The sequence below is a fragment of the Rhyacophila brunnea genome, unplaced genomic scaffold (genome assembly GCF_057557595.1).
Source record: "Rhyacophila brunnea isolate RB1 unplaced genomic scaffold, BYU_Rbru_1.0 scaffold_14, whole genome shotgun sequence".
In the NCBI taxonomy this organism is placed as follows: Eukaryota; Metazoa; Arthropoda; class Insecta; order Trichoptera; family Rhyacophilidae; genus Rhyacophila; species Rhyacophila brunnea.
Genome location: NW_028232796.1, coordinates 33,214,347 through 33,230,007, shown reverse-complemented (window position 1 = coordinate 33,230,007; position 15,661 = coordinate 33,214,347). Strand labels below are relative to the sequence as shown.

The window sequence follows — 15,661 nt, the reverse complement described above, 5'->3', positions numbered from 1 at the left end:
ATTCATTTCAACTAAATTATTTTCTTAGCTTCTATTTTGGTTATTGGTCACACTGACTTTGTTTTGACATTCAACTGTCACTGTCAAGTTTAGAGTCGTAAACAACTTTTCGAATAACCTAATTTTAAAGTTGTCGATTGATGTAGTAATACATATTTGGGTCGAATGTATTGCTTAGTCAATTATTGCAGTCATTATAATATTGAACAATAATTAATATTTCAAATAGGTATTAATTATAAGATGAATTCGTACCGTGAGGATTGCTGAAACTATACGGTAGAACTTTATGTGCTATGTTTTGACACCTCATTGTTTTTATTGAAAAAAAAACAAGTAAAATAGTTGAAACGTTTCCTAGGTAACCGATAAGTAATTTGAATGTTTGGCTTGGTCATCAGATAATCGCACAATGATTATTAATATATTTTGTCAAATCTCATCAAAGAAATAATAAATAGATACATAATAATATACTTATATATATCTACACAATTGTTGTTTGTCACCGATTGGAAAGACATACCGGTAAAGTGAAAGTATTTGCCATTTTTTACCCCTGTTGAAGCTATTATGGATAGGGGTTCTTTGGGAATTTAAGAAATATTTCAAGGGTTCCTCCAACCAAATAGGTTGGGACTCACTGGCTTATTGTACACCTATAACGTAATCATGTATTACTATATTATTCAGGATCATGATAATCCAATGTTTCCAGAATTAATGTTCTTTGTACCAAAATGTCATGGCTGTGATTTCATAGTAGTGTATGACGTGTAAAGGTCAGAAGCAAAGATACATACCGACATGAAAGAGTGGGGGAATTTTTAAATACGCAGATCCCCGTCAAAACATCACAGCCATAATATATCGGTTATTGTTGAACAACAACTTCTTATCCTCGTGTTAAAACTGTGAACTAACAATCCCCTCCAGTGCAGCTAATCGCACTTCTGTTTTCAAATGAGTAACGCCCCCAAATTTATCATTTCATTTTACGCTCCCGCGGTGAACGGATCTATCAATTTACGTAATTTGAAGCTTTTTATAATTAAAATATGTCTAAAACGATCAGGAGTGATGTTAGAATTATTATTAGTGAAATTTTGGCATATTGCGAAGAAGAAAATGAGTTGCATCTAAAAGAAGAGCCGATACATTATTTAAACACACCTCTAGCATGCGTTGCCACCATGACAGGTACGTCACTGAGAAGTCTTCTATATGTGACTACAGCGATTTCCTGTTGTCACCGATTTCTTGTTGTCGGACAGTAGTGCATAGCTTCCCAATTTCTTTGGGTCATAAAAGGTAATTTTTATCAGCACCTCTCCTCCCTCTGAAATATTATATTTCTATCTTAATTAAGTGACTCTAAAATAATTGTAAATAAGTGTAATTTTTGGATTTAAAAAAGCTAGTTTCAAAATAAAACTGCTTGGAACTGAGATTATAAAACTATTTATTAAAATGAAATTACAAAAATAAAATTGCCCATAAACATACTAACTAAATTGGTCAATATAATTAGTAATGTAATCAGTAAAATTATAAATAATAATTATTAATGAGAACGACACTCCTGCTATTGTGCTACCAATTTTTCTATATTCGGCTCTATAATTTACTTTTAAGTCGAGTACATCAGTGTAGACTTTTTGTATATTGTGCCTAAGGGTCTGACAGGTATGGAGGCCCTCCTGCAGAAAAATAAATTTGAGTGATAAACCGCCATTGGGTGTTGAAATATATAGCAAAAATAGTTATATTGCCATCGTTTTTAAAAATTTTATGCATTGTTTTAAGATTTTGGCATTTGTTGACGGAACGACCGTATCGCTTCGGATATTAATATATTCCACTTCCATGAGTGTAAATTTAGGTGGACGTTGTTTTTAAGATAGGGTCTGTCATCAACCCAGCTCACTCTGTGTGCATCCATGTACTTTTATTTTTATTATTGTATTATTTACTCATATTAATTACCTTGTATTTTTATTTGCAAATTGTCAACACTTTATGTCATGTTGTGAACGCTTTAAATTTATAATTTGTCATGTTCAGTATGTAAAATAAATATATTTGAATTCGATTTTGAATCATCTCCGCTTCATGGAAAGCTGCAGTTGACATACTTAATTAGGAAGAAAGGAAACGGTTGATAGTTATAAATCTTAAAACTACAGTGCGAAAATGATAAGTTGAAGTGTCATGGCCGCTGTCGTGGCGCTGCAATCTATGTCAATATTGTAGTTCTCGAAATGGCCACGCTTCACTTTAAACTTCCCGCACAGTATGTTTATAGTCAAGCAGTTAAGTTTTTGCTTAAGAATGTTATTGTAACAATTTTTTTGTGTCTTATTGTCCACTGGCTCCTCAAAGTCCACCTAGATCTCTTCTACAGGGTAGTAGTAGCTCCACTTTGGGAAACCATGGGTTAGTCTATAGTGAAAAATCATTTCATATAAATGTCGCTTCGGTCAAATGAAGGTACTATGGCATTCGGTTCCATGATATTGAGCTGAGACTTGACACTTACAGACTTGCATCTTGTACATAACACTAGACCAGTTGTAATGTATGGCTCAGAGACCTGGTGCATGACTAAAAGCATGGAAAGAGTGTTGGGGTCATTTGAGCGGACCGTGCTGGGTGGTATCTTCGAACCCATCAATGGCACACAGTTAGGGTGGAGACGAAGATAGAATTACGGGCTGTATGCTTGTACGGAGACCCACACATTATACAGTCGATCAAATTAGGATTGCGTCGTATTCGTTATTATTATCATATAGTTTACTATATTATTATGAAGGGTGAATGAAAACACAACACATTTATATTTAATAGTTTTATTTATTTCATGTATAACTATGGTATATTCTATAATATGTACATATTTTATTCTAATTAATACAATAAACTAGCGTTTTGGCAGTAAATGCTAAACCAGTTATTAAAATTAGTAACATTTTTAATTTTCATTACACATGAAATACAATTTAAATTTCATACCAAGAGTATCTACATAAAATTAGCCATTTGGGATTGGTTGTAATATATTTTTTTTGTATGAACATTTCGATAATACGGTCTTAGAAAATAACAAAAGTTTTTGAATAAATATTATTCTATTTTATTAAGAGCTAAAATGTTTACTCATTCTCAATAATTATTACAAGGTTTCCATTCATTTAATTATTAGTAAAGTGTTAAAATAGTAAGGTGCTTGCTTAAGCCGGCTCGGACATCTAAACTCGCCTCGTCTGCCGCACAGCCATAAATCAAACCTTCTAGGAACGTCGCACCAATGTTGCATTTGAAGACTGCGCACATACTCGAAACTTGGATAAATGTGAGGCAGTGACCGGCGGTATAGGAATGATGTGCTTGTATGCGTACTGGCAGTTTCGACTCGCAGTCCGAGACGCATGCGATTTGTGGCTAGCAGCACTAGATGTTTTTTTCAAACTAAAAAGTTGCATTCCACCAATGTGCGGAGCTCCATTTGGCAACGTTTATTTTGTGAATAACGATGATGTCACATCGACGTATTCGACACGTTGCAAACGAGACGAGTTTAGCTGTGCGAGCCGGCTAATATGAATCAAAAATGCATCTAGACTATTATTGTTGATTACAGTGATGAAGGGTCGAGGTAAGCTGTGTAGATCCAACATAAATAGTGCACACTAAACTTCGTCATACATACAAATTGCAGTTGGCATTAGTTAGTTCTTAAAATTTAATTAAAACCTGCTTACACCAAACCATAATAGATAAATGATTAAAAATATTATTCCATCTATAAAATAGGTATCTAAAATCATGTCATCATGAGATAGAAGAATATTTTTTATCTATTATGCTTGGTTTAGGCAGCTTTTAATTGAATTTTAAATATTAACGAACACCATCTGCAATTTATATTCTTAGTTCAATGAAAACAAATAAGTATGACTGACAAAGTTTAGTAGGTATGCACTATTTATGTCGGATCTCCACAGCCTAGCCCAGTCTTCGCTACTGTTATATTATAAAAAATGTCGTCAACAAATCTAGGTTTTTTTAATCATAAAAAAACATTTTGTTGGTTCAGTCGAAGGATTCAAAATGTGCTGAATACAATATGTAATTGTTTTTATTTTTATTTAACTTCTATGTTTGTATAAATTTTTTATCTCATGCAGATGCATTCCCAACGGTCAACCGCGTGTGTAGACCAATTCAAAATTTTCTTTTGAATTTTGTCACTGCTTAGTAGATTACGATGAAAAATCTATATATCGATCATGAGATAATATGTCTATATATATCATGGTCATAATATAAGTGATTTTTAATAATTTGTACGACCGAAATATTAATTTTAATAATTTTTATCTGTTAATGTTTGTACGTGTTAATGAGGCCCATACTGAGTCAATGTGAGGCTATGTGACTTGTTTCCAAACCTCAGTGGCGAGGACTTGATACTAAGCGACTTTTTAACATTTACCTTGACTCATAAAAATAATTAAAATAGATTGGAACTTTAATTATGTGGGCTGATTGGGAATGAAGACTGTTTAGATAAAGATTAATCTGGATAATTGAAAAATATTTTTTTTTTATTACATTTTAATATGTTTTTCTGAATTAATATTAGGTAATAGAACCTATCTCAGGGTTGGCGAACCTTTTAACGTAGATGTGCCAAAATTTCCGAAATATTATTTAACGACTGTCAAGCACTTTTTCATAGGGAAAAATGAAAAAATTGTTTTTAAGGATTCTATTAAAGTTTAAAAATTACAATCGAATTCTATCTTTTAAAGTCTTTCTAGCCGAACGCATAGGTATTCTTTCATTCTTCCCTGCAGCCTGATGAGGTCAGTGCGATAATAATATGTGATGCATAAAGCGTAAGGACTGACCTAGGCAATTAAACGTAATGCTTATTCTTGAGGCGTATTTGCCTGCTATTTTTTATACTAAAAAGTGATCTGTCATTTATGCATGAATTTCGTCGTTTCTGTTTCCGCATCGATTGGTAAATAGTATTAAAAACCGAAGAAAATACGCATGGCTATGTCGTCAATTATGTTTAATATTAAATATATATATATATAAATAAGTAAAACTTATTTGTCAATCTAATATTTTTTTAATTATTATACGTATTTTTTCCTTCAAAATAAAACATTCGCGTGCCATGCAAAATCGTCTCCCATGCCATAGGTTCGCCATCACTGACCTATCTATTATTTTTTCTTGTCCACTGTAGTTTGTATTTACATTTTTTTTGCACACACATATCCATGGTGCAAAAAAGAGATTTCAGTGTTTTCATGTTTTTATGAATGGACATTAGGAAACCTTATAATATTAAAATAATGCTTGGAGTAAGCACTAAATTGAGGATACATCACTAACAATATTTGTAGTTGACATTATAGTGATAAGAAGAGCATAAATCATTAAAATAAATGAGGTGGCACTGAACAATTAAACAGAAACATCAAATTTCATTCATGCTGACTACACAACACATAAAAAAATTGTTGATGAAAAAATGAATAAATTATCAATATTAATAATTAATCAATTCACAAAAGTGTTCTCTTACTCTAAACTATTACTTGGATGTTCAACGTCGGATCATGACACAAGGTTTACACGTTCCTGGCACAACGAATGATGGATGGCAATGGGGACACTGGGCGTTCTCTCCGTAATACGGATGAATTTCTGAATTGTCGTCTCCGACAGAATGCGGAATTCTCACTTGGAAAGAAGTGATAGCTCCATCTTCTTCGTATCCTGGATGTTGTTTGTCAAGAGGGAACACGTAATCTGGCACGAAGTACGAAGCATATTTATTTTTATTTGTTTCTAAATTATCTGTGCTGTGATCTGACGAAGATCTTTCTGTTATTTGTATTATGGCTCTCTCGGTTGTTGATCTGGGCAAAGCGAAGTCTGGTCTTCCTTCTTTGTTGACAACTAAGTCTTTGGTCTGTTTCTTTTCTACAAACGGAGTCGGCGCGTCTAAATCAAAAGCCGGAGCAGCCCATTTCCATTCATAGTAGATCGGCGGACCCATTGTTGTCTGAGAGATTTCTGAATATTCGGTCTTCGGAGGAAGGAAATCTCTCGCCGGTAAAGGTACATTGCTGTTCACCTTGTCGTCACTTGCCGGTATCAATTGGTTTGGAATATTATCTTGTTCGCTATCTAATTTTGTGTCAGTAGATTCTGGTGGTGATTGTTTATTGGCTGTGTTTGATATTTGATTATTATTAACCTGTGTAGCGAAGCCCGCTGTTTCAGATGACGACTGAATCTCGAATCCTCCAGGTTGAGGGTTCTGTTCATTTTTCACCGGAAAATTTACACTCGGTTGGTTCTGTCCTTCAGAATTATTGATGTCTTGATTTGGGTTAAATCTTTTGATAAAATTAACGGGGGCTTCGTCATCTTGATAATCCTTTGACCCTTTATCAAATCTGATATCAATTTGGAAAGGCTTATCGTCTTCGTTGTTATTAGGGTTATTTGTGTTTCCATGCAACAATTGATTGTTAAATGAAGCAATAGAGCGTACTGTCGTGCTGGAAGGTCTCTTCACTGAATTTACTTGTTGATCCGCCGGTACCTGGAAGAATTTAGATGGTCTGTTGATCCCTTCATTATTTGAAGCAGTTTGTGTGAATCCATTGTTCAGGAACTTTCCACCGTTTTGTGAATTTTTTATTCCACTTTGGGAAGGATTATTGCTTCCTACATTTGTAGAAAATCCAGGTTTTTCTACTGTTTTTGAAATAGTAGAACTGCCAGTATTCTGCACCGGTCCGGTTGCTGTCTTTTGAAAGTTATTATTTCGTTTTGTATTTTGAGCTTGGGAGTTGGGCTTATTTTTAGTTGTTCCAGCGTTACTTTCGTTGTTTGAATTTTGCTGGAATCCTTGATTGTCATGATTGTTGTCGAAGTTATCGGGGCCTGCGTTTGTAACTATTATCGGTCTTCCGGTGAAATCGGATTTCTTGGGTCGGGAGGTGGTGTATTGATTTCCACGGGAGAACTCTGTCGACCAATGGGTGGGAATGTGGAATTGTACGGCTCCGTCGCTGAGATCATTATTACCATTGGCAATAGTATCGTCGACTTTCTTCTTGGTAGACACAGGTTTCCTCGCCAACTGAAAAAAACAGGGTACAACTGATTAGTGACAACACTAATAAAAAGAATATAGTAGGATGACATATTCACACATTTAAATTATTATTTTAAGCCTAGGTTAGGCATTTTTTTTAATTTTAATTATAACGTATTGAAACATGCTAATAATTTAATAAACTATTTTTTTATTCAACATACATAATGTAATTGATACATTAATTTAAAACGCAAAAGCTGAATGTCAAAAATTAATGCAATTTGTTAAGCATGTCAAAATGTAAAAAAACAACTAGTTAATTTTGTCATAATTAGATAGGACACATGTGGCTCAATTGGTAAAGCACATTGGTGCGAATCCCATTGATACGGATTCGAGTCTTGTCAGGCGTCGTATTTTTTTCAAAAAGATTATTTTTAGTAGGTTTTTATCATGAAAATTATAACTAATTGAATCTCACCTATTGAACAACATGATGTATTGATGTTTATGAAATTTCTAGTCAGTTTTTAATGAAGTAATTATAATGTGAATATCTTCTGCATATTGCCAATAAATGCACTGTCTTTCTGCTAGTTGCATTACTACAGGGAGTCCATGTTATCCGAGGGTAATTGGGAATGAAAAAATACCTCTTAAAACGAATCCGTTTAAAACAGGGACCAAAATTACTTAATGAATAATTGGGACACATTTAGAAAAGAAAAAGACATGTGTGCAAGACAGAGATAGTGTGTGAGTGTGGGATTGAAAGATTGAAAGTGACAGTTAACGACTGTGAGGTATTTAAGCTTGTGTTTTTTAAGTGTTTTTCTAGTTTTTCTTGCATTCTCCTGCAAATTCGTAACTGCGGGGACTCAGATAATGGGGATACTTGTATACAATTCTGGTTTACCTGTGCGTTTGAGTTTCCATAGTTGTTGAAGTTTTCTGCATACGGCACAGTCAGGATATCGGGTCTCGGTGTTCGCTGATGGTCTTCATCATCGGGGACGAATGGTTTGTCTCTTTGTCCTGGAACAAGAAATAAAAGCGAAATCAATGTGTTGTACTCCTTATTTAATTGATTTAATTATTTTTTATTCAAAACAATATACGTATAAAATGGGTTAAGGAAATGGAATCAATGAGCATGTGCACTACATGATGCTCTCTCAAACAACATGAAGATGCTACATTCAGCCATGCCGCAGCGTTGAAACAGTGGCTGGCTTTCAAAATTTTGCAGCCACGTTGGCGTAGTTGCCAAACGGGTCACTGGTTCACGTATACTTACATGGTTCCACCACGATATATTTACTGTTCAAACCCCCTGAAGATGATGTCGCGTTGATGCCACCAAAAATATACTTGGGTGCATCAAGTTTAATTATTCAATTAAAGTTATATTATATCGAACATACATAATTTGAAAACATCTCATGCATATACCTACTAGAAAAAAATATGACACCCGACTGGACATGAACCTGTAACCGCTGGATTCGCACTATTGTGCTTTTCCAATTAAGCTATGGGCATCCTACTTAATTACGATAATTATAGTTAAGTAGTAGTTATTAGATGAAATGCTTATCAAATTGCGTTATAATGTTGGTGGTCGTTTTTTTATCTAAAATGGATGTTTTCTAGAGGTATATGAATGAGATGTTTTCAAATTATGTATGTTCAATATTATAGAATGTTTCATTCTAAAATCTTGTGAATTATTCGTTGGTTTATTATATTATATTATCATAATTACCTATCAAAAGATTAACGTCATAGTCTCTCTCAGACGCTGAGCAGTTCACCATGTACCAGTGGTCGCAGATGAGCATCCTCTGTTGGAAGAGCGTGGTATTGGGGCAGGAGTAGCTGAACTGTCTGCCAAGTCCATCGCACATGTGGTATACCTGGAATTAGGAATAGTAACTTTTTATTTAAAGACGTGTCAAGTGCCTTCGTTGGATCACTCTAATATTGAAGATCATTTTTGTTAATGCTGTACATATTACATAATATTAAAATTACCTAATAAGAATTTACTGACATGCTTTTAGATAATAATATAATTCATATTTTTATGTATGAGTAACTGTGCATGCGGCATCTATTGAAACAAATATAAATTAATTAGATTTTACATTATATTATATTGTTTGGATTCGACCTACAAGATGGCACTACATAAAATAATTACAGATAACTATAGTTTTTACACAATGTTTATAAACAATCATTATTATTTTTCGAAACTCTGAGTCCCTACGAACTTAGGGGTCCTGTTGTACAGCTGCTTAAGCCTCATGGTTGATCAACCACAATTGGTAATCTTTGTGTCTGCAAATTTGTATGTATGCAATTCACCGTGAGCTGTTGTATGAATGTTATACTGTCATATGAGGCGTCTAATTACAAAAAGCGACAAATCCACAATTCAATATTATCGGGAAACAATGTTTTTATGTTTCTAGCTTCAATTATTTGTTTTAACGTGAGATATTTTTCCCGTTGTATTCTATGTCAAAATTAGAACCAAATGGCATTTTGTTTCAGCCGATAAACTCTTAAATGTAATAAATATAGGCAAAATAAAATTGGACTTAGCGCTACTTGTACTTCACTTTTTAATTTATCCCGCATAAGGCACATTTCCGTGGCACTGTCATAAGTTTACCAGATGCTACGGCATGGGAGACGCCCTTTTCAATATTGAACGTTCCCTTATTGGTTGACTTAAACACGCGCGAAATCAACCAAGCTTTAAATAATATGAAACACGGACTTTGCGCTTTTTGTAATAAATCGAGACTTAAAATATTTTTTTTCGTAGGGTTATGCCGCGTTTTGGAATTTATAGATCAATACATATTGTGTAAAATTATGCAAAGAATACGTGTGTATTTTTTTCTCGATTTTGACCAAATGTGGACTTATCGCTTTTTGGAATTAGACGCCTCATATGTTTCTGTTATGACAATCATGGCGAACCTCTGATTAATAATATAAAGAGAGTTGCTATTGGTCGACAAAATGAAGCTGTATTTCTTGCGTATAACTCACAATAGAACCTCAATTTTATTATTTTTAATTTAACTATAAAACGTTATACCATCATGTTGCTTCTCAGTAAGGTTACCGGATTTAAACACAGCGTAATTAACCATATTTTATACTAAATTAACTAAAAATAATTACCACTAACTTTATATTTAACACAAAAACAATAATTTTCTGCAACACATACTCGCAGTTTCTAAATGAATGTAATCATTCAAATCAATATTTACCGGCGACGTTTACAAAAAATATTTAATTCAACTATAGAAATTCTATCTTACTCTAACGCATGTTGTGGAGATATAAGCGTGCCGACTCGTACTTATGTGGTGGACTATACTACGGTGAACTGCATACGTACAATATTTACGTGTTACCAGCATGTGTTTTTGCAGATGTCGCTATTTTAAAACTATGATTTCATATTATTATAGTTACCAATGAAGTTATATACTACAAACCGTCTAAATCACTAATGTCATAGATTAATTTTATATTAGATGAAGACTAAAGGAAGAATTCGAACTTTGCAAAAATGTTTTGCTAAAAGCAATTTAGTTAGCCAATAATAATAATAGATCTGTTTTTTTTTGCTAAGGTGAGCCACTAGTTTTGCATAGCTTCTTTATTTTTAATTACATAACATGAGCATAGATATGTGGTTTATTCGATAATTTATGTGTTCAGGTCATCGAAAAATAGCCTTGTTTCTTTATGGTCAGAAATAAAATGTCAGCATTAGTAGAATATTTCCATATTTTATCGCACCCATATAGATTGGAATCTCATTCAATGAAAAATTTTGAATAAATTATTTTACCTTTCATCAAATAATTATATTCCATTATTTTCATCCTGATATATGAGATTCAATATATAATATTGTTGAAAAATGAAAGTGGTTTTAAACATGCATAAATTTATATTTTTGAATGCTGTGCGTTCATTATTTTAAACAAAGAATGGGTCGTGTATTATAGGCATATATTATGATAATAATAATATATGACATCACGTCTAATGGGGGCGTAGGGGGGTGTTTAATAATTATAATGAGGTGATGATTTCGATAAAGGGGTTAGGAGGGACGAGTGTTGTGTAAAATGTGACGGTACAGAACACACAAAATATAGACTCAATTTTTCTGAGAATGAAATATGCCGTTGGAACATTATAGCACCTGTAGTACACGTGCATGGATTACGAGTGCGAGATACCAAAATCAACCAGAGGCACCCAGCGGAGAAGCTTGCAATTTGAGACATTTTTTAATAATATATAATTTCAACTGTATTAATAATAAATATGTATCTGAAAACATTAAAAAGAAGAATATTTTTTATTTTAAGTCAAAGATAAACATTTTTTTTTCCCCAACCATGTCCGATCCTATTAGGATCATATGGGCCTCCACAGAGTAGAGGTTTGTACGAGGGTGGGTCAATAAGTCCTTAGAAAAGCCGACAGGTGGCGCGAATTGTACTGTAAGCGGTTTGTTTTCATGCAGCGGCACTACCGATTCAGTATGCTGCGAAGTTTCAATCAGATCGGTCGGGTTGTTGTGTGTTTCTCGTACATTTAAAAAAAAAATTTGCTTGTGGAAAATGGAAAAATGGAAAATGGAGAAAATTGAGTTTAGAGCTGTTATTAAACATTTTAATATAAAAGGGTTAACAGCAAAGGAAATAAAAAATGAGTTGGATTTAGTTCACGGCATATCTGCTCCTTCACTTGCAACTATTTATAACTGGTTAAATGAATTTAAACGTGGTCGTACATCAACAAAGGATGAACCACGCTCAGGACGTCCTGTAGAGGTGACTACACCAGAAATGATCAATAAAATCTACGATATGGTGTTAAGTGACCGAAGATTAAAGTTGAGTGAGATAATTGAGGTTACAGGGATCTCAAAAGGTAGCGTCATTTCTATTTTACATGACAAATTGGGCATGAAAAATATTTCTGCAAGATGGGTGCCGCGTTTGCTCACAGTCGACAATAAACGCAATAGGGTGGTGGCCTCTAAAGCCCTGTTGTCGCTCATGCAACGCAATCCGGATGAATTTTTTCGTCGCTTTGTGACTGTAGATGAAACATGGATACAACACTATACTCCCGAGATGAAAGAACAGTCAAAGCAGTGGATTGCGAAGGCAAACCATGTCCAAAGAAGGCGAAAACCGTAAAATCAGCTGGTAAGGTTATGGCTACTGTATTTTGGGATGCACGTGAAATTATTTTCGTTGACTATTTGGAAAAAGGAAAAACAATAACAGGGGATTATTATGCATCTTTATTGGACCAGCTAAAAAACAAAATTGAAGAAAAACGGCCTCATTTAAACAGGAAAAAAATCCTCTTTCATCAGGACAATGCCCGTGTTCACACATGTTTACGATCAATGGCTAAAATTGAAGAATTGAAGTTCGAATTGGTCGACCACCCACCGTATTCGCCAGATTTAGCCCCCCCCCCAGTGACTTTTTCCTTTTCCCAAACTTAAAAAAATGGCTAAGTGGACAACGTTTTTTTTCAAATGAAGAAGTCATCGATCGGACAAATGCTTATTTTGAGGACCTTCCGAAAACTTATTTTTCTGACAGTTTAAAAAAAATTGAGAAACGTCTAACCAAGTGTATTGAGCTCCAAGGAGATTATGTTGAGAAATAAAAAAAAATACAAAAATAAAAAGTGTTTTAATGCTTTTTTCTAAGGAATTATTGACCCACCCTCGTATTAACAGATTTTGTTTTTTACGAGAAATGGATGTCAGCCACTTGCTCAACCTATTAGGTCCATACCCTGACTCACACAACAAAATAATTGTAAAACAATAACAAATTATGTTTATTAAAAAATGTGAATTTGTCAAAGGACCCCATCTTATTATTATATTTATATTTTATGGTCATATTATTTATTATTAAAATTTAGGTTATTAAGTTTTCTATGCTGTACCTACCTAAGAGATTTTTGACTAATTCATAGTTTTAATATTTTTTATATTTATTTAAAAAAAAGATCCATTTTTATAAAAATATTAATGTGTATAACTTGAAATCCTTTTTATATAATGTGTGGTTCATTTTCGTAGGACACTCCTACATTAAAAATGTAGTGTATTTGGGGTATAGCCTATCAGAATTATATTTATTAATCTGTTCTGTGGCATATAACCAGTTTATTCTGCAAGCTCTTCCAGTGGTTTATCAAACAAGACCATTCCAACTGGACGCATTGATTCCAATAGGATACATTTGGAATCGAGTAAGAACCACTACAGTTCACTCCAATTTAATGCAAATTGCAGCGCTGTGTGTCTATTATGGATCCTTATGGATGCCGATCTCGAGGAGCAGCAATGTGTACAATATTGTAGTGTTATTAATTGGAATTCGCAACTTATTGATTTATGATAGGTTTTTGTATATCTACCTTATAGAGAGACTACAAATAAAAAGTATGGATACCTTTGCAATAATTCACTAAATACCTATTGTATTCCCTCGTTTGTACAATATAGATAGACAAAAGTTTTATGATAATTCAAATAGTTTTTCTTCTTTATGTCCGAACTGACAGCTCTTTCAATTGTTTTGTTCGCTGAAGATAAAAGGTGGACCATTTTTATTTAAATTAATGTAATATTGTGTCAAGGCTACTAAAATTTGACAGTGATCATGTGAGATGTTGTATTTCTCAAACTGTGGGTAAATAACAACGACACTTCGGCGATATTTGGCAACCATGCATTTGAAAAGATGCAGTAGTCAATAATAGTTATTAATTAAAAATATGGTAGGTATCTATCACGTAACGCAAAATTATTAAAAATAAACTATTTTGAGAATAATAAATACCGAACGATAACTCAATCCAGCGGCGATTTACTTTGACGCAGATGACGCAATCGATTCATCAGAAGATTTAAAGGGGGTCTTGCAACAGTTCAAACCAGTCTTACAGTTATAAAATTAAATCAAAATTTTAAAAGATGCGTATTTCTCACTAATTGAATAGGTAGGAACCTATAAAATATTACCCAAAAGATAACAAAATCTCTGCGACTAACACCAAAAGGGTTTATAACATAACCACTCAAGCAGATAGGTACGTACACAGAACAGATAATAAATAGAATTCCCATAGGCTATATTCAATACACAACATTTTGATGCAGGGATTTGAATGTGTTAGTGTCATACGAAAATGAAACACGCATGCACGTGCAATACTGTGTGTAATACACCAATGTACCGAGAGTATTTGTCAGTATTCGACGTATGACGTATTCTTGACATGTGTTTAAGTTTATCCCGTATATTCCTTACTCGAGATCTGAAACTCGGGAACTGAAATACCTAACGGGCAAGGAGAAGCAGGTAACCGATCTCGAATAAGAATAAGAAAGAATAATCCGGGATAAACTTAAACACATGTCAAGAATACGTGATACGTCGAATACTGACAACTGCTCTCGGCTTATGCATTGACGCTCATTTAATATTGGTGTATTACACACACGCACGTGCATAATGCGTGTTTCATTTTCGTATGACACTCACACATTCAAAACCCTGCATCAAAATGTAGTGTATTTAATATTGCCTATCGGAATATTATCTGTTCTGTGGTGACCATCCCCCGTGATAGCAGGCAAAAATGTCCCAAGAGAAGAAGTGACCTACAAGATTCAAGAGAGTGAAAAGTAAGCATGCCTTCTAGAAAGGCAGTCGGAAAATAATCGTTTGACGAATTATCGAAAGGAAAATTGTTGGTACATGTCTTAAAATAAAGACATTGACAACATTTCTTCTGGACGCGCTCTAAAATAAGCTTGTAGTAAACTTCATAAGGACTTCAGATAACAGACCCATGTTCAATATTGTTGTAATGGACATTTAACTTACTTGACATCCTGTTTCCAGATCCGCATAATATCCCATAGGCCGTCTATCACAGGTGAAGCTCGTTTTGGGAATTTTGAGAGCTTGCTGAAAACAAACAAAAAATAAATCATTAATATTTTAGTTATAACAACATAATAATCTATTAATTCGGCAGATGTCAAATAATTATTATTGAAAATGTATCGCTAATGTAATAAAAATTAATCAGACAAATACACCACAAATCTTAAAATTGACAAAAACACCATCTACTAGTGGCGAAAGATGGAGATAGGCTGTTAAAATCCGATATAAATAATTGACACTAAACTTTGTCAATCAAACGTATTTGCTTTCATTGAACTAAGACTACAGTGTAGAGATAGAGTTCTTTAGTTTTTAAAATCGAATTAAATCCTGCCTAATCCAAGCTATAGTAGATAACAGTTAAAAGTATTCATTTATCTATAAATTATGCCATTAAATCGTACATAATTTAGATATTTTATAGATATAAGAATATTTTTTAATGGTTATGGTTTGGTTAGGCAGGGCTTAATGAATTTAA

The 15,661-nt window shown here is 33.6% G+C and overlaps 1 protein-coding gene across 1 annotated transcript in view; it reads right to left on the bottom strand.

The window, feature by feature from the left end:
* Positions 1–5,174: 5,174 nt before the first annotated feature.
* js (jiangshi) overlaps positions 5,175–15,661 on the bottom strand; it is a 197,504-nt gene continuing 187,017 nt past the window's right edge. The window contains exons 3-6 of the mRNA XM_085942211.1: positions 15,115–15,198; positions 8,904–9,054; positions 8,055–8,173; positions 5,175–7,180 (exon numbers count right to left, since the gene is read on the bottom strand). Of these exons, the coding sequence (XP_085798337.1) occupies positions 5,630–7,180; positions 8,055–8,173; positions 8,904–9,054; positions 15,115–15,198 (1,905 nt within the window). The 3' untranslated portion in view covers positions 5,175–5,629. The remainder of the gene's footprint in view (positions 7,181–8,054; positions 8,174–8,903; positions 9,055–15,114; positions 15,199–15,661) is intronic.